Source organism: Penicillium expansum (genome assembly GCF_000769745.1).
Source record: "Penicillium expansum strain MD-8 chromosome Unknown contig224, whole genome shotgun sequence".
Lineage (NCBI taxonomy): Eukaryota > Fungi > Ascomycota > Eurotiomycetes > Eurotiales > Aspergillaceae > Penicillium > Penicillium expansum.
The window spans coordinates 342,610-360,459 of NW_015971275.1; the positions used below are offsets into that span (position 1 = coordinate 342,610).

At 47.2% G+C, this 17,850-nt stretch overlaps 6 protein-coding genes across 6 annotated transcripts; 4 read left to right on the forward strand and 2 right to left on the reverse strand.

The window, feature by feature from the left end:
• Positions 1 to 3,773: 3,773 nt before the first annotated feature.
• PEX2_067610 (uncharacterized protein) lies at positions 3,774 to 5,795 on the forward strand (the record flags this gene model as incomplete). Its single annotated transcript, XM_016744032.1, has 5 exons — positions 3,774 to 3,848; positions 3,927 to 4,312; positions 4,371 to 4,575; positions 4,629 to 5,552; positions 5,607 to 5,795. The coding sequence occupies 5 exons, from the start codon at positions 3,774 to 3,776 to the stop codon at positions 5,793 to 5,795; spliced, it is 1,779 nt and encodes a 592-aa protein (XP_016599745.1).
• Positions 5,796 to 6,059: 264 nt separating this feature from the next.
• Positions 6,060 to 7,675, reverse strand: PEX2_067620 (Zn(II)2Cys6 transcription factor; the record flags this gene model as incomplete). Its single annotated transcript, XM_016744033.1, has 2 exons — positions 6,060 to 7,554; positions 7,632 to 7,675. The coding sequence occupies 2 exons, from the start codon at positions 7,673 to 7,675 to the stop codon at positions 6,060 to 6,062; spliced, it is 1,539 nt and encodes a 512-aa protein (XP_016599746.1).
• Positions 7,676 to 8,118: 443 nt separating this feature from the next.
• Positions 8,119 to 8,958, forward strand: PEX2_067630 (RibD family protein; the record flags this gene model as incomplete). Its single annotated transcript, XM_016744034.1, has 1 exon — positions 8,119 to 8,958. The coding sequence occupies one exon, from the start codon at positions 8,119 to 8,121 to the stop codon at positions 8,956 to 8,958; it is 840 nt and encodes a 279-aa protein (XP_016599747.1).
• Positions 8,959 to 9,847: 889 nt separating this feature from the next.
• On the forward strand, positions 9,848 to 10,480 carry PEX2_067640 (uncharacterized protein; the record flags this gene model as incomplete). The annotated part of the gene is made up of 2 exons (XM_016744035.1): positions 9,848 to 10,046; positions 10,101 to 10,480. The coding sequence occupies 2 exons, from the start codon at positions 9,848 to 9,850 to the stop codon at positions 10,478 to 10,480; spliced, it is 579 nt and encodes a 192-aa protein (XP_016599748.1).
• Positions 10,481 to 10,721: 241 nt separating this feature from the next.
• PEX2_067650 (SNG1 family protein) lies at positions 10,722 to 12,260 on the reverse strand (the record flags this gene model as incomplete). Its single annotated transcript, XM_016744036.1, has 1 exon — positions 10,722 to 12,260. One exon carries the CDS (start codon positions 12,258 to 12,260, stop codon positions 10,722 to 10,724), a length of 1,539 nt encoding a protein of 512 aa, XP_016599749.1.
• A 1,798-nt stretch (positions 12,261 to 14,058) lies between these two features.
• Positions 14,059 to 17,067, forward strand: PEX2_067660 (Major facilitator superfamily; the record flags this gene model as incomplete). The annotated part of the gene is made up of 8 exons (XM_016744037.1): positions 14,059 to 14,282; positions 14,340 to 14,723; positions 14,784 to 15,535; positions 15,592 to 15,664; positions 16,251 to 16,284; positions 16,344 to 16,443; positions 16,523 to 16,806; positions 16,864 to 17,067. The coding sequence occupies 8 exons, from the start codon at positions 14,059 to 14,061 to the stop codon at positions 17,065 to 17,067; spliced, it is 2,055 nt and encodes a 684-aa protein (XP_016599750.1).
• Positions 17,068 to 17,850: the final 783 nt, after the last annotated feature.

Consider the following 17,850-nt stretch of genomic DNA (forward strand, 5'->3'; position numbering starts at 1 on the left):
GACGACTCTTAATATTTAGCCGCTTATTGGGTATATACACGATTCGTCAAATGACTAAAGAGAGCGACTCCATCAACGCCTTCCGCGGTATGCTCACAACTCTGGGGGCGCAGCTGTTCCCCGGCGGCTTTGTGCATGGTCTCCCACTGAAAAGCCACCCCAATTCTCTGGCCTGGATGCATTTAGATGGAGTCATCCCACAGAGACGGGCACAGTTCCCCAGTTGGAGCTGGGCAGGATGGGAGGGGGCGGTCGTGTTCCCGGAGAAGCTGCTGGCGAATTCTGATATAAATGCGGCATCGGAAAACGTCACCAATATTGACCTTGGATCCCAGTTCCTAGCATCAGAGGGGAATGAGATTAGTGTCGAGGCCTGGGTCGTTTATCTGGACGTACGGACAGACCCATTAAGCGAGCTATTTGTGCCGGGACAACGTGACTCCGTTGGGACCGTCAAGGAAGGACATTCATTTCACAACAACACCTTGAACACGGGGATTTACACCTGCTTAGTGATTCAAAGGCTTGCTGAGCCTACCTGGGGCCTTGATTCGCGGCGTGAGATAGTTTTCTTGCTTGCACTTCAACAGACAGGGAGCAAGATCCAGCGAAGAACACAGTTGACTGTGACATTATTTAGAAGTCAGAGCTTTGATCAAATCCCGCGCGAGAAGAAGGTTCTCCAACTTACGTAGTTGGAGAATTACGGTACGACTACCTGCAACACCCTAACTGCTGTCCACTTCGCTGTTCTTGAACAACCCTTCCTCGATGCAGAAATGCATACCATGATTTTGAATAAGAAATTCGAAGACCGTGCTTGCAATCTGATGCCGACAAACAGAATTTCCAGAGCTTGCTCAAATTGGCGTATATGGGCGAAAACATTTATGACTTTAGACGCATGCTAGCTAGTTACAGATCCACCATTATATCGAGATAGCTCGTTTTAATATGACGTGAGGCTACAATTCAAACTCGATCAGGAGTCTCTCCAACTAGTGGCAATGGCTATGCTCAACTCAACTTGCTTTTCTGCCCAACGCGAGGCTCCTAGAAAACACTTGAAGAGGTAAGTTGCCCAGCCTCACGATAAGGATGGTTCACATAGTACTGCTGCTTCACAGCTAGCCAACCCTTTCCTTCAACGTTTTTGCACGCAAAGATGGATAAGACGACCATACCACCTGGGTAGAGCAAGCTCTAGTACCTAGCCACTATGTTATAGCGCCTTTTTCTCTGGCACTCACGGTTTTATAGATTGGTTTTATTATCAGATCTTATCGATCTTCGTCCCCCCCCCCTATAGCGACCAGATCCACCAACTAAAAACTATCCTAGAAGTACCATTGCAATTATAAACTTCGCCACGATCGGCGACCATGCATGAGTAGATAATATCTATCTCATTCATACAGAGAGCATTATCTGGAAGATACCACGCTCTGTGTGCACATCGTAGTTAGCTCTTCGGATCTTTCGATTTGATAATGTGTAGAATATGTATACTTTCATTGAACTTACAAATTCTTGTACCATTTTTATATCCCCTGTCAGTGCCTCCTCTGATGCAATACGCAGGACGTTATTTGACCCCCCAGCTCTTTGACCTCCACTTATGTACACATCTTGTGCACATGTTCTGTAATGTAGATTGGTCTGATATGGTCCAAGTTCCTGTAATGGCAACGGAGGTTCACTCCAGCTTGCGGTATCGGAACGGTGTTTCCCTCGTGAATGGTTTCGATCATAGGAATTTGGCGTGGTACCAGAGGAGCCGTAAGGAGAGCGGTTAAAGCCTGGCTTGGTGGATATAATCGCTCGGAATGGAGGAAGACATCCAACGACGATAGCTATTTTAATTTTCTTTAGGGATCTGATGGTAAAGGTGTACATGCTCGCGAAAAACATACAGATTGAAGATTCGACAACACTCCATACTGCAAGTGCTGCTTGGTCCGAATATGCCTTTCCGGTGATTGCAACTGCTCGGATAATTGCCGCTGCGACAATTACGATTCCAAGACAGAATACTATTACTAACCCGATTTTTTGCTGCATGTTGATCTTTGCTTGCCAGATGATGCGGAGCGGGAGGGACATTACTGTTTTATGGTATTAACTCGATCCAAATAGAGGGTAGAAGGGGTATTTGTACTCAATAAATCTGTAAGGATGTCCACCGCAGTGCTATATGAGATGGAAATGACAGATCCTCTTTGATCAATTGGCTTTGTGCATTTTCCTGCGAATCATTAGATAAGGAACGACAAATTGTAAAAGAGTTTCCTACCAAACTTGAAGTAATTCGATGGTGGGTGACAAGTGTACACCGACGCAATCCAACATCCGATGTATGCTAAGGCTGCGAATATCACGGTCGCCCACCAGACCCGCCGGTACCGGGGCAGCCCGTTGGATATCATCCAAAATAGCGCCAAAAATGAGGCTTTCACGCTCCATAGTACAGACCAAAAGATTCCAATGATTGCAAATTCGTAATAGGTGTAGCGAAGTCCATGGTAGACGATGTCTGGCCCGGCCGTATTGAGGACCATATAATAGAGATGTGGTGCCTGTAGGGTCTGTAAAATTGCGTTCGTCATCAAAAAGGCTAAGGCGAGTAGCATAAAATAGTCATCCGCTAGTAGACGCTTGACATACACAATTCGAATAGCGATACGGGCAGAGGTAAAGAAGATTCCCAATCCTGCTCCCGCCCAGGTGACAGCAATGAGGCTGTTCACTGAGAGCTTAGTCCCCACACCTTGCGGAATAGGAAGTCCGTCCATAGTCACAGTACTGATGAAGCCGTGACGCTATGTGTACACTTTTGTCCAAAAAGTGACAACAGATAGGGCGCTCCAGTATAGCTCAGATTCTGTCCATGGTGGATAGGTATTTTGGGGGGCGAAATCATAAGGAATCATTCTCTAGTCTGCTTGTGTACGTGCGAGCTAGGAAGTAATCTGATAGGCTACGGTTATTTGATCTACTAGTTACCTCTGCGCAAGACAGAAGACTAGGGGACCCTTTCAGGCCTGAAAAAAACCTAGCCAGGGCTAGAAAGAGGGTAGCACAGATTAAATGCAGGCAATTATCTAAGAATCTGCGGAGTCCACGGTAATTCTCCCTAGAGATGCACCCTTTATTCTAGCGGGGCACACAGAGTACTTCGAGAAGCTATCTCCAAAATCACTCTCGAAGAAATAGAGGTTTGTTTGTGAATAAGGCCTGGGTACGAGGGAATTACTTGGTTATTGGGTTGTCACTGGGCTCAGGGCGGCAAACGAACTTGTCCAAAATGCTAAGATCTGCAGCCTGGATTTAAATTGAGCGAACTCCCAACCCCTGTCGTCGTATTCGAAATTTTCGTCCCGTCCATTAGACGGGAGGCTTTGCAAACGGGATATAATATGGTCCACAGTGCTCTGCAGGAAGTATCATTTTCTGACAAGGCTCTGTAAGAATCTTGTAATTGACATTATCCCCTTTGGGTTATTCTTCGAGCCTTTCAGGTTGGGCACTGACAATTGAAGCCTTGAGCTTCCCAGTTTGAAGGTTATCGTGACTGCCCAGTCTTTCTGATGATTACATGAGACGAGTCCAAAACTATAAGCACCGTACACTCACGTTTGTCATGCAGAATCATCGGGTCGCCTTCCACATGACGCCTGCGGGAAAATGTCCGTGTACGGTTAGAAACAAACGCCGTTAGCCCTAGATGTCTTCTTGACTCCAGCATCCAAGGTCTCATTTAATCAATCCTAGCGATGGTGTCGACGCTTCTTTCATTGTTGCAATTCGCTAGTTTCTGCTATGCGGGTCTTCAGGCTTCATGCAAATGCGTAAGTTGATTTTACAAAATCCAACCGGAAAAACGCCCACGCTGCGTTTGTATTGACTGCAATTGATTCACTATCCAGATTCCCGGAGATCCTTGTTGGCCCTCGCTTGTTACGTGGGATGCCCTCAATACAACCGTATCTGGAAAGCTGATCCGCAATATTCCAGTCGCTATATCATGTTACCCCGGCACTTACCAGAATCACAATGAATGCGCGCGTGTCTCGTCGCAGTGGTCAAATTCCACATTCCAACAGCTATCTCCTGTGGGGTACTTTGGTCCTACAGATGAATCTTGCCCTCCAATCGACATGAGCTCTCAATCTCGCACATGTACGCTAGGGCCGGCTCCAGTGTATACCATCAATGCAACAGAGCCCGAGGAGGTAGCAGCTGGTATTGAATTCGCACAGAAAAACCACGTACGTCTTGTGATTAGGAATACAGGACACGACATGTTGGGGAGGTTAGTAGCACACGAGTATTTAACAAACACCCAACTCTGACTGATTACTTGCTTGTAGATCTGAAGGCTATGGAGCACTGCAGATTTGGATCAAGTACATTCGAAAGGGGATTTTATTCCAAAAAGGATATGCTCCATCGGACAGATGTGCAAACAGCAAGTGGGATGGCTCCGCAATGGTAATTGCCGGGGGTTATGTTTGGCAAGATGTATACAAAGTTGCCTTTGAACGCAATCTCACGATTGTTGGCGGGGGAGACCCGGTTCGTAAATTCCCTTCCCTAACAAAAAGCAAATGGCTGATTTTGCCCTGAAGACCGTTGGTTGTATTGGTGGTTACACGCAAGGTGGGGGACACTCGCCAGCCAGTCATGACTACGGGCTTGCCGCAGACCAAGTACTAGAAGCGCAAGTTGTATTGGCAAATGGCGATATTGTCACGGCCAATTCTTGTCAGTTCTCAGATCTATACTTTGCGATTCGAGGTGGAGGGGGTGGTACTTACGGCGTAGTCACGTCGATGACTGTCAAAGTATATCCCAGCAAGCCTGTCGTCGCACAGTCCCTCGCAATTACTCCACTCACTAAAGATATGGAATCGCTCTTAGACGCGATTACCGATATCTACCAGCAATATCCCAACATCATGGATGCAGGATTCTCCGGATATGGTTCCTGGTCTACCAACAGCCCCATGGCGAATCAAACAGCTGGCTATATGCACGTCGTTGCAGCTATGGGCAAGTCTCTTGTCCAGTCACAGAAAGCCTTCGATCAACTTTTCCAGACATTGCAGAAGTATAACGGCACTTCACTTCGTGTATCAGTAGTATGGTATGAGTTCCCGACGTATGGGGCATACTTCCAGGATCTGTCTGGTGTGTCCCAGCCAGTTGGGGTTGCTTCCCCCAACTCCGCCATGACATCGCGAATGTTTGGCAAAGCTGCTTTGACGACCAATCGTGCCGCTCTTCGCAGCATGATTGGTACCACTGCGGGTAATTCCGAGGAGTTTACCCTAAGTAGTATCGAGCTCGTCGGGGGTGGGAAGGTCCTCACAGATGCATCTGACAAGTACTCCAGTGTAAATCCTGCCTGGCGGTCTACCTATATAGTCAGCATTGTGGCTCGATCTTGGGATAATCATTCATCTGCTCAAATTGTCCAGCACGATATTACTGATATTAAGGGAGGGGCTATGAAAACGCTCGATCCACTCCTAGGAAGTTATATGAATGAGGTATGGAGATTTTTCCCTTTCTGCAAATTCACAACTGTACTAACTACAAGAAAGGCCGATCGCAACGATCCCCAATGGGCAACGAACTTTTACGGTACAAACTACGTGCCTTTAGCGCTCATCAAGAAAAAGTACGATCCGAGGAGTCTTTTCTACTGCCCGACCTGTGTGGGGAGCCCCTCGTGGTCCCAGCGGTATTTGGATGGAGCGAATTACGGCCCACTTTGTCCCACTGGGCAGTGAGGGGTGATATTGAATGATATGGCGTTGAAAATCCCCTTGAATCATTGCCACGCGTGATCACTGTACTTTTTCGATGAGATTACCAAGCAAATGATGAGTGTTAACATATCTTCAGAGACAAGGGCTTTGATTTTGCTACTTTTCATTGCTGCATAGTTGTGTCATCAGACGGTGTGGCACCAGTGATGTATGTAGATATATCCCGAAATCTATAATTCATAAAGCTTATGTCAATCATCACATCGTTTAAAAGTGCCCAAAGTATCAAGGTGACAGCCATTTACTGTACCAATTCCCATCCCTATCACAATATTTGATGTAACTTTTGGTGTTGAATTTCGAAAGGTTGGGATGTTCGGCGATGTATGCTTGAGGTACACGAGCGGACTCGGGTATATACTCTCCCGGTGGAATCCCCGCAGACTCAAAATCGTAGACAGTCTGTAATAGGAGAACAGCTTCGGCGGTAGAAAACATTCCCTCGCGTCGATTGTACTTTTGGCAGATACCCAACACTTTCTGCCGAACCGTCCAGTCCCGACATTTGAGCCCACAGAACATGAGGGATCCCAGGAATCCTTCTTTGACAGAAAATAATGGGTCGGGCAAGTGATTGAAATTACTCAATAACACTTCTGCTTTATCGACAACACGTTTGAAATGTGGACAGAGAGGGTCCCATTCTGTTTCCGAGCCTGAAAATGTTGTTGACGCGAGGATAACTTGCATCATCTCAATCTGCATCTGGACGACCATGAACGCACGAAGCTTTGTGGGGGAGGCAGTCTTTCTGTGAAGAGCACTACACTCCTCCACTTGCGTTTTTAGTCGATGAACCTTATTCGCGGGGGTGTCCCATACAAATCCTCGAGACAGATTGGGGTTCAGTGGGTCAAAGGACACAGGATCACTGAACATCAATGCCCAACATTGAACAGACACCAGCATAGTCGCTCTTGACAGTTCATCGGGATGTGCAGAGATATCGACGAGGTTATCATGGATAAGTTCTTGAAGATAGGGATAGTCTCCCCCCAGATAATCCTGGAGTCTCGTAGCGCTTGCCCAATGAATATGGAGCTGTATGAATGTATGTAATAAAATCGAAGCAGCTGGGCTCTTGGGATTTTTCTTTCTCCACTCCCAAAGGAGTTTAGTGCCAGCTTGCAGATGACAGCGAACGGCATCAACATCCCCTTGGAATAGAGCGAATGTAACTAGAACAACACAGGCCACCAGGATCTTCTCCGTGGCCGAGGGATCCGATTGGTCGCCTTTCATCATAGCCTTGCGGAGACAAGCAATGGCCTTTGTGGACTGCCGTATTGGGAAAATGTCATTCCGGTTAGAATCGGGGTTCGAAAATCTACGATGCAAGGCACCGATACCAATAGCTGCGTGGCGGACCTCGGGGCAAGATTCACTGACTTGATGGACAAGTACCTGCCAGAATGGGTCGAAGTGGTATCCAGCGCACTGGCCAGCAGTATACGAACGGAACGAATACAAATAGTCACGTTCCATCCGCGACAAGCCAACTTGACTCCCATCAAGCACATAGACCAAACCAGCGGATTGGGCTTGTTGCTGACCCACATGTACAATGCTTAGAGCCCCACCATTTGTCCTCACGGTGCGCGCGTCTCGCACTTCACGGGTTCTTTTATCGGGTGGTGCCGTATACCCTTGACATACACGTCCACCACGAGTGCACATAAGACAAGCGGGCCGAGTTTCATCACACTTCTTATGTCGAGACCTTTAAACGGGTGTTAGCGTCGGCCTTGTTACCCAAGTGAGACTCTAGGGCCGGGTAGATCACTGCATTGTTTTTACGCGCTGCGGATCTCCTCATCCACTGAGCGTTCATCTGACACCATATTTTGGGTACTTACTTGCAGGTCACACACCCCGTGCGGACCTTCGATGTACTAGTCCTCTTTCTCTTCTCCCGATCGCGTATTACCAAGGTTGATTGGCTCCCGGGCGAAAGAGTGTGTGGATCTGACATAATGGGTATGAGATTCGGTATGGATTGTTGAACACCGTGAAACAGGAGGAATTGTGGACTTCAGGGGGGTCGCGTAAAAGCCCCCGCAGTTGCAGGATTTCAGATGCATCACAAGGGTCCTCTGTTGGCGGACATGCCATGCTGGTCTGTGTCCAATCGTGGTTCGGCGATGTGGTTGGGTAGTGGGGTCAGCGCGTATTAGGCCTGAGGCAGCAATATCAACTTGATCTCACCGCCAAGGCTGAGCTTCAGATCCTCGCACCTCCAACAGCAAGTATTGCGTGAAACAACTTTAAACCCGCAACAATCCACATGAGTTCAGCACCTAGAGATGCACTGGAGTTTCCAGAGTCAGACAGGGGGTTCTTAGAGCCTCATCTACCGCCACAGGATGGCTCGGCACCTGAGTCTGATCTCCCCTTCACAACACTCACATTCGCGACCTCGCTTGACTCTTCTCTAGCTCTGTCCCCTGGTGCACGTACGGTACTCTCAGGCCCTCAGTCTAAGGCAATGACTCATTATCTGCGATCCCGCCATGACGGAATTATCATTGGCGTTGGTACGGCAGTGGCAGACGATCCCGGTCTCAACTGTCGAATCACAGGAGTCGGTGGTTATGGCCAGGAGGGCCTAGCTGGCCAACCTCGACCAGTTGTGATTGATCCAACAGCCCGATGGGAGTTTTCAGACGACAGCAAGCTGTTCCAACTTTGCAGAGAGGGGCGTGGCCGTGCCCCATGGATCATCACCGCGGTTGACAAACCGAACGCCAAGAAGCAAGCGTTGCTGGAAAGATACGGCGGAAGATTCATCTCAGTAAAAATGATTAGAACGCATACCGGCCGACATCAGATTGACTGGCCAGATTTGCTGGTCACCCTGAAATCGAACGGCCTCGGGAGCGTGATGATAGAGGGTGGTGGTCAGGTCATCAAATCCCTTTTGAGCCCACTTTACATGTCTTTGCTAGACAGCGTGATTGTTACTATTGCTCCCACATGGCTGGGTGAAGGTGGTGTGGTCGTCTCCCCCGCTAGGCGCTTTGACGAGGATGGAAATGCGATCTCTGCAGCAAGATTGAAGAATGTCAAATGGTACCCATTTGGGGAAGATGTCGTCCTCTGTGGGCAGATCAAGCTCTCTGACTGAGAGAACACCTTGAATCTGTTTACCTATTGACATCGACCAAGAGCCCCTGCCAAGTGCGTGTTCTTTCGATGTACATCCTCGGAAGGACTCCAGTACAGTACGAAGCAAATGACAGCTATGTTTCATCTTGTGGCCTAACTGTGCCTTGAAAACAAAAAACTGCACGCAATCGTTACGTTGACCCCACTTGCCCGCTATAAGCCCATGGGAAGGCCTATTCCCCTGTATTAAAACCATGTAATATCCTGCGTTTTATGTCGGAGCATGCAAGAAAAGACCTGCTGGAGCATGATGGATAGACTGATTAGGCTTCACTACAGGAATCCACTTGGGCATACCAAATCAAATCTTCAAAAATCAACACTCGGCAATCGAGAAATTTTTTGGTATCCTACAGCTTTATATCACGACAGCTGACATGATATTTCTCGATTCAAACAAAATATATTGCTAGCGAAGCCAACTCGTAAAGCCGCTGTTCCGAACCATGCGTCCTCTGGTCGATGGGTACAACCTCCAAATTTTCAATGTCTATTAATCGTGATCCTTTCTTCATTTCATCCAGTTCAAACGAGCTTTATGGGCTGTTATTGTTCCTTGTAGAAACACATGAACGTTTGTCGCATGGCAGAACCTATCAACAATGGAATTGTATCAGTCACTTCTTTATCTACAACAATAGCCTTTGTTGCCGGATGATTTATTCTTTAAGAACTTGAAGAACGACAAAATGATAAATAGCTCCTATGGCCACATCATCGGGGCCTCATCAGCAAAGGTAAACACGTCTCTGGTCAACGCTCGCATCCTGGAATCCATCTACAATGCCTAGGTAAGTACTATCCAACCACTACGTATACTGACATTTTCAGGAGACCCATCTACAGATATGCCGCCACTCAATGATAGCGAGCAACACGAGCGTATGCTCACAGCTCTCAGGCGTCGAATCCGCGATCTCCGGTCCAATCCAGAGAATCGCTCACTCGTAATTGCAAGGCTGAATGCAATTTCCCGTCTGGCGCGCATATGTGCACAGTTCGGGAAGGATGCTCGTTTTACGCAGCTTTGTGATACCCTTCAAAGAGGTTTGCCCGGACAAATTGATTTACTCAAGAGTGACATAAACTGTAACGTTATAGTTGCAGATGCCCTGGAACGAATGGTTCTTGAATCTTCATTGTTCCCTTGTCCTGTCGCTGACGTCGATAGAGATAAGGGGAAGGTTGACGAAGAGACTGACCAGCAGGCTGATGCAGACAATAGTGATGAGGAAGGTGAGATGGATTCCAGCGACGACAACTATATCGCACGCTTGCTTCTTGGTTTAAAATGGGCCCAATCGGTAGTTGATTTTGCGGAAGAGCCATTTGGGGAGATTGACGCTAGTGACAATGAAAGTGAGATGGATCCCAGCGATGATGGCTATATCGCACGCTTGCTCCTTGGGCCGAGCTGGGCTACCCCGATAGCTGATTTTCCTGAGGAGTCATATGGGGGGAAGGAGGCGTTGGGTAAGTGATTATATATATTCCCGATAACCCTCGCGCGAATCGCCCTCTCTATATTAGTGGTTAGTTGAATCGATATTTGTTAGAGCGCCTTGTTAAGTTCTGATAATAGTATGATGAAGTAGCGGTTTCTTATCTTTCTCAGATCTCTGTACACAATCTTCATAAATTCCTGTCTCCTATATATTATCACTGTATATTATTACTGTATTCACATCGCTTTTTAACATTTGCAGCAACCCGGGTGCGCGTTCAAAATTTGTAGGCCAAGGCAAAAGACGGCCCGGTGCTCTCTCGGGCTGTATCTGGTCTGTCGGCCTTCGACCGGGACATCTCACGGCTGATGATGTTGACTAACTCCGCTTGATCTGCCGTTGTTGTCGCGGTGCTTCGTCTTTGCATAGCACCCCGTGGGTCATCCTCGCTATCCGATGTCCCGCTTCCTTCGACATCATGCATTGTTTCCCGTCTGACCATTTGAGCCTCTTGCTGCTCCCGTAGTGCGGCCGCCACCCGCTCTTGGAACCCCTTTTCCTCCTTTTCTTGACTGAGGCCCGCGTAGTGAGCCCTTCTATAAACACCGATGGAACTCAGGGTAATGCCAAGGATTTCGTAGACAAAGAGGACAGGTAGCGCGAAATAGAGTTGGGGGTTGCAACCAGAAGACCAGATGTCGATGAGTACCTGGAAGATAGAGTGTGCTGGTAAGGCGAAGCCCACTTTGAAAAAAGCGGGTGACAGCTCGAATGGGAGAATGATAGAAGTTACATTCAAGATGACCCACGATATCAGCGCCATTGGTACGTAGGGGGGCGGAAGCCAGATGGTAAAAACGTCTAGCACGAGGAAGTTCAAATGCGCAAAGAGCCACAATGCGAGCCAAGTGAGCGCGAATTGGTTGCCGTTGACATCCCAGCCACTGCGGAATGCCCAGATTGCGCCGGCTGTGCACATGGCTCCGACAAGTGTGTAGACTAGAGAGATAAGTTGGCGCGCGATGACGATGCGATGCGGTGACAACGATGTGTAGAGTTTGAATTGAGCGTATAAACCATTGACAGTACCCAGATAGAAGAATTCCTGGATCAGAATCAAAATGATAACTAGCGTGTTGTAAATGGCCCTTGATCCTTGTGATGTGGGTAGAATATTGTTGTCGGCCAATGTCCAAGGCTCGTAGAACGCTGCAAGCGCAGCAGGATCGGAAGTGTTGACACTCTTCAGAGCCTCTTTCGCGTTAGTTTGCGAGTACGCGACACGTGCAGTCTCCGATAGCAATTTCATGCTATCGGCAAGTGCGGAGTCAACGACCGTCGGGTAGCGCACTTCGTTCCACACCATTGTGAGAACATTGTTCTTATCGTACGACGAGGCAGCCGACCCACCCGCAAATGCGGCACTCAGCGCATTCGACGCGTTTGCTGTGGTGTACAACGCTCCCCAGTACTTGATGTCGCAAACTGCACCTTCAATTGAGCCGGGCTGAGGGTATTCAGAGGGAGATCGCTCAACAAAGGTTGGAAAGCCGGGTCCTTTGAGCTTCTGGAATGCGACACGGGCCGCATCGCCTATCGCGCCGCCATCATAGTCAACAAACAAAACATTGATGTTGTGGATATGGCCGGACTGCTGGAAGAGAGCGCCGAATATCCAACAGAATAGACCCAAGAATAGAATTTGGAGAAGCAGAAAATTGACAGATGCTGCCTTTAGAAGACCCAATCGACGCGGCCGAACAGATGGGTGGTGGATGCTAGGCCGCTGCTCTCGCGCTTTAGGGTAGAACTTCATGTAATCTGCTAGAGCAATAGCTCTGTAGCTGCTTGAGGGGGATAATAATGAGTTTCACACAATATGTGGAGGAAGTCTGCGACCTTTTAATCTCCGTGCAAGAAATTTTAGTAAATCAGTATTAAACCCCGAAGGCCGAGAGGGTTCCGGATATACGGCTACGTACGCCCCGCGTATGAGATAGGTCATGACACCCGTAGACCCAGAGGAATTTGACACCTGAATAATCAGGCCCAAAATTGCCGTTCCAAGGTCTTCTTTGGCTATGCGAACCATGGCTCTCTCTATTGTTGTAGATTAACAATTCTAGATCTCTCATGTCCATGCAAAGGTCCATGGTTGTTTGTTATTCAGCATAGCATAAGCTCGTATCGAGGAGCCACGAAGGATTTCCGGGATCGCCAAGGTGGAGTTTTGAGATAAGGGGCCGAAGATTGCTTACTTGCCAGGAAAGGCGGGAAATCCAAGCAAAAACTATCCTTTGATGAGTTGCGAAGCCTCCCGGAGCCCTGTCTAAGACAAAAAACAGGGCTTTTCCTAACAAGAAGCTGATGATAGTGGAGGGCGCAACAGGGTAATTTAGTGGCGTTGCCATCACTAACCATGACCAAGCAGTCGGCACCCTGACCCGAAGAAGCTGACTCAGGGTGAGGTTGTCAACTCGGAGACTTGGAGTTGTCTCGATGATTTGTTCAGGTTTGATAAGCGGCTGCTGGCAAACAACACATGTGACTCAGCTTCTCTGCAGATTGCTTGCTATATCCGACCTTCGACCCGATTTGCGTTGCAATCTGCGCCATCTACGGAGTAAGCTTGTCTCGTATTGCCCAAACACTGCAGGAAAATGGCCAGAAACATATTCAAAAGTCCCGTCGATTCATCGTCGCCAATCTGTTCTACTGTCGATCATCCTACCAACAGCATACATCCGAGGTCACTATTCATCCGATCAAACCCCATCAAACACCAATGCCACCTTTCTTCGATGTCTCGCGGGCTTGCATCCCTCCTTCAAGGAGTGACGTACCTGTATCCGGTTCCATAATAGCTGTGAATATCTCGTTATGCCGGTCATATGAAGCTTTGGATAATGGATAATGGATCTTTTGGGGGTGCTAAAAACACATGCCTGGCTCGCACTACCCGCTGATGGTGACTAAGATATCGATTCTTTTTTGTCTGCAGATGGTAAGAAAGTTATGCCCAAAGGAGAGGCTCCTTTCCGTGTAATGAAATAGGCGATACGGTTATTTGATACTATATCCATGGCAAACGAGACTAAGATTACTGAGACGCAAGGTTGTCGCTTACTGCCACGAATCTTCAGAATTACTTTCCATTCAACCACAATAAACGTCTCCTCAACAAGCCAAATATAAATCTCAACAAAGCAATCACCATTTTACCCAGTCTCAATTTACAGGTCTCAAAAGTGCACGCGTTGAATAATCGAATGTTGAATAATCAAAATATTCCTCGGACAGGGTAGGTTAGCGCTATTCTCTCCAGCCAATCAAATTCTCGTCCACTTGATATTTCCCGGACAGCCCCCGCTTTACCTGCTTCTAAGGGCCTTTGAAGGTTAATTGGGACGATGAACGCGACTTGGTCAATACTTGAGATTATATAACCTCAGCCTCGGTTGTAGAAGGATTATCGATATGTAATCTGTAGTCGCGCAATACTCTCCAATTAGCGATTACCCTATCGTTGCTTTATATCATTCGTTATAAGAGAACGTTATCAAGATGAGTACCTCTCAGAGTTTTTCTACTGACATTTCAGCCGTATTTTCAACATGTTACAACTGGAAGACGGCCCGAAGGCCGATATAAATGGTACTAAGGAAGTCTCAAGGCCATCATTCGACGATGCGCTCGAAAATGCACTTGGCACCACTGCAGAGAAGCCCAAACGCAGTGAAACATGGAATTGGGATGATGATCCCAGTAATCCTTACAACTGGCCGACAAGTCAGAAGGTACTACAAGTGACGATGATTGCTTGGGCGGCTTTTACAACGTTGGTTAACTCTTCCACGCAATGTGAATGTGGCTTGAAATCTGACGTATAATCTAGAACTGTTGGAGTATCTATACTATCACCTGCTCATTCGCAGTTTATGGAAGAGTTTGGTGTCAGCAGCACAGTCGCTATCCTACCTTTATCACTATACGTTTTCGCCCTAGCACTTGGTCCTATCGTTGGAGGACCTCTTTCCGAAACTGTCGGGAGATACCCAGTCTACTTAGGGACGATGTCTCTGGGCACCTTATTTACTCTAGGTGTTGGGTTTTGTCCCACATTTGCGGGGATTTGTGTTCTACGTTTCTTGGCTGGTTTCTGCTACGCACCGACTCTGGCCATTGCGGCCGGAACTCTCAATGAGACCTTCAAACCAGTTTCACGCGCTCTTCCATCGGCGATCTTTATTCTTACGCCCTTTTTGGGTCCTGGTCTAGGGTCAATATCTCTCATGTCTACGTTATTGTCAAGTTCTCCGTTTTCCTGACTATTTCCTAGGCCTGTGATCGGAAGTTTCATTGTCAATCGGAAAGGCTGGCGTTGGACACAGTGGACAACGATCTTCTTTGCCATCTTTACGTGTATCACAGTTGCAATGGCCAAAGAGACTTTTCACCCTATCATCAAGCGTCGCCGTGCCAAGGAACTTGGATTAGAGCTCCCCTCATCGCCGTCTTTCTCTTCGAAGCTGCGCTTATTTGTAACCATTTCCCTCCTTCGCCCTATCCACATGCTCGTAACTGAACCCATCGTTGGCTTCATTTGCCTTTACATTGCATGTGAATTTGCGACACTCTTCTCGTTCTTCGCGGCCTTCCCATTGATCTTCCGAGGTATCTATCATTTCAACCTCGAGGACTCCGGCCTTGTCTTCTTGAGCATTGTCGTCGGATCTCTACTAGGAACTGTGACAGTCATAATATGCAACATCTTCCTGTACCTTCCAAAAGCCTCAAAGCATCCAGACGGGCAAATCCCACCCGAATATCGCCTCTATCCAGCACTGATAGGTAGTGTTGGACTACCAATCGGTCTTTTCTGGTTTGCATGGACTGCTAGAGCTGATATTCCCTGGGCGAGTCCCGTCGTTGCCATCGTTGTTTTTGCATGGGGAAATCTATGTGTCTTCGTGAGCACAACCCAGTACCTCGTTGATACTTATCATGGCCTCACTGTCGCAAGTGCCATGAGCGCCAATGGCTTGGCACGTTATGGACTCGCGGCTGCGTTTCCTCTGTTTACCATCCAAAGTAAGTGTATGAACTCTATGGTGACACTGAAAAATATATCCTTACATGTTGTATAGTGTACAACAAGCTCGGTACAGAGTGGGCCTCTAGCTTGCTTGGGTTTATTGCAGTGGCACTTTTGCCGGTTCCGTGGGTCTTTTTCAAGAGTGGAAAGAGATGGAGAGCTTTGAGTAAATATGAAACCGTGGGAAATAGTCCTAAATAACTGTATATTCTCAGTACTTTCCGATCCTTTGTGGTAGTAAATAGAATATTATATATATTGATATGATGCATGCATGCTCAACCAAAACTTTTAATACGGCAGAAATAATAAGATGATTTGTCTGTATTCTAGTACGTGTGATCCTTATCTGCAAGACATTTTGATCTGTGAGATTCAACCCAGTTGTGCCCCGGTATCTAAAATACCCTTCTCAACAAGGAGAACAACATTCAACCTTGGAAATGTTGAAGGTTGGGTCCCGGGCTCCAGAAATCCACCCGAACCTAAATTCAATCGGCGTGTTTTTGAGATCCGAAAATTCGTTGGGAACACCTGAAAATAGTATACCTCAATCAGACCCCAGATATGAATAATCACAAAATAATGTTGACTATATGAAGAGCTTATGCCCCGTGTGCTAATTCAGGTGTATTCTAATATTCTATCATCAAACAATACTATTCCAATTATGGCTGCTCCTAAAATAACCTTTTATTTCGACATTGGCAGTCCCTTCGCCTGCATCGCGTTCCATGCTTTGAGGGTCAGTCGAATGTTCTAAAGGAGTTGATGGATGGGGTATCAGCTAATGATTATCTATAGACGTCCCCTGTATTCGCGACATGTGACATTGAATATGTCCCCGTCTCCCTACGAGACTTGTTCCAGTCGTGCCAAAACACGCCTCCTATTGCAGTCAAGAGTAGGCTCCTCTTTGTTTACTCTTCTACCGCTATGTACTGGGTAACCCATATTTAAAGCATGCTAACTCCCTGTTATAGACAAGTTCGAATGGATCAACCGAGAGCGTATTTACTGGGCCCGCCGCTTGCAGGTTCCCATGTCCGAATCCATCCCCAAAGGATTTCCCGCGTCCACCTCGGAGGTTCAGCTGGCTCTCAGCCTTCTGGCTACACAATTCCCCAATAAGCTAGTTCCCATCGCAGATAAGCTCTATCGCGGGTTCTGGGAAGAGGGAAACTCGAATGTCCTCACTCAGTCCGGTTTCGCTGCTGTCTTTGAGAGTGAGCTTGGCGCTGAGAACGCTAAGCAAATTTTGGAGAAGGTATGTTTCACCTTGTTTGCATGCCACGTTGTTTTCTTTTCTAACCGTGTTCTACAGTTCCAAGGCCCTGAGGCAAAAGCCATTTTGGATGGAAACACACAACAGGTTTTCACCTCCGGCGCCTTTGGTTTGCCTTGGTTCGATTGCATAGATGCTCAGGGCGCAAAGGAAGGCTTCTGGGGTATTGATCATTTGGGACGTCTTGTGGACTTCCTGCAACTAGACGCCAGTCTAGACAAGGCTTTCCGAGTCTTACTTTGACATCTATAACATGTTTGAACCTGCTTTTAGTCACTATTGACCATCCTCCACAACCTTTCGGATAGGCGTCAGATCAACCTATCAGCCACAGTTTAATCTGCAATCGCAGCAAAATTGAGCTAGAGTGATACATAGAGAAGTATAGTACACTAACTTTACATTTTGTATTCATTCTAGAAGTTTAATTCGTTGCCATCATGCGATAGATCTACCACACATATCGCATTGTTGGTTTGTGTAATATTTTATTCTGCCTCCTAGCTTTTTCTAAGGAAGAATGGCTGATACTTTGACATTTTAAATATGTTTACACAGCCCTACTATGTTTTATATGCACACAATGTGTCTAACGGAGGGGTAAAGGTCATTCTTATTTTATCCACTTGGTGACGCGATCCCGCATTAAATGGCAACATGCCGTTCAAGCAAGGCTTGGCCCTAGCTAAGTCTACTAGGGATTAGTCGTGTTGCGCAGTCCCCGCGGTCACACTAAGCGATCTTTTAGCATTAACATTACCTTGCATCAACCCCTCCATCTAACCGGATTTGTCATTAACATGCAGATCGAGCACATACTAGTCATCCAATTCATCATCAGATGCGCGAATCTCGCCTTTTAAGCATAAAGTTCCGTTTGGCTTTCTCCGCGGCGCCACTGCATAATTTCATATCGCGTTGGATTGATATGCGCTACGAACATTGCGCAATCCTCGGCGTAGGGCACGAGTAGCAATATCTATCCTATATAGAAAGACCCAGTTCCAAGTCATGCAAGTTATCCAC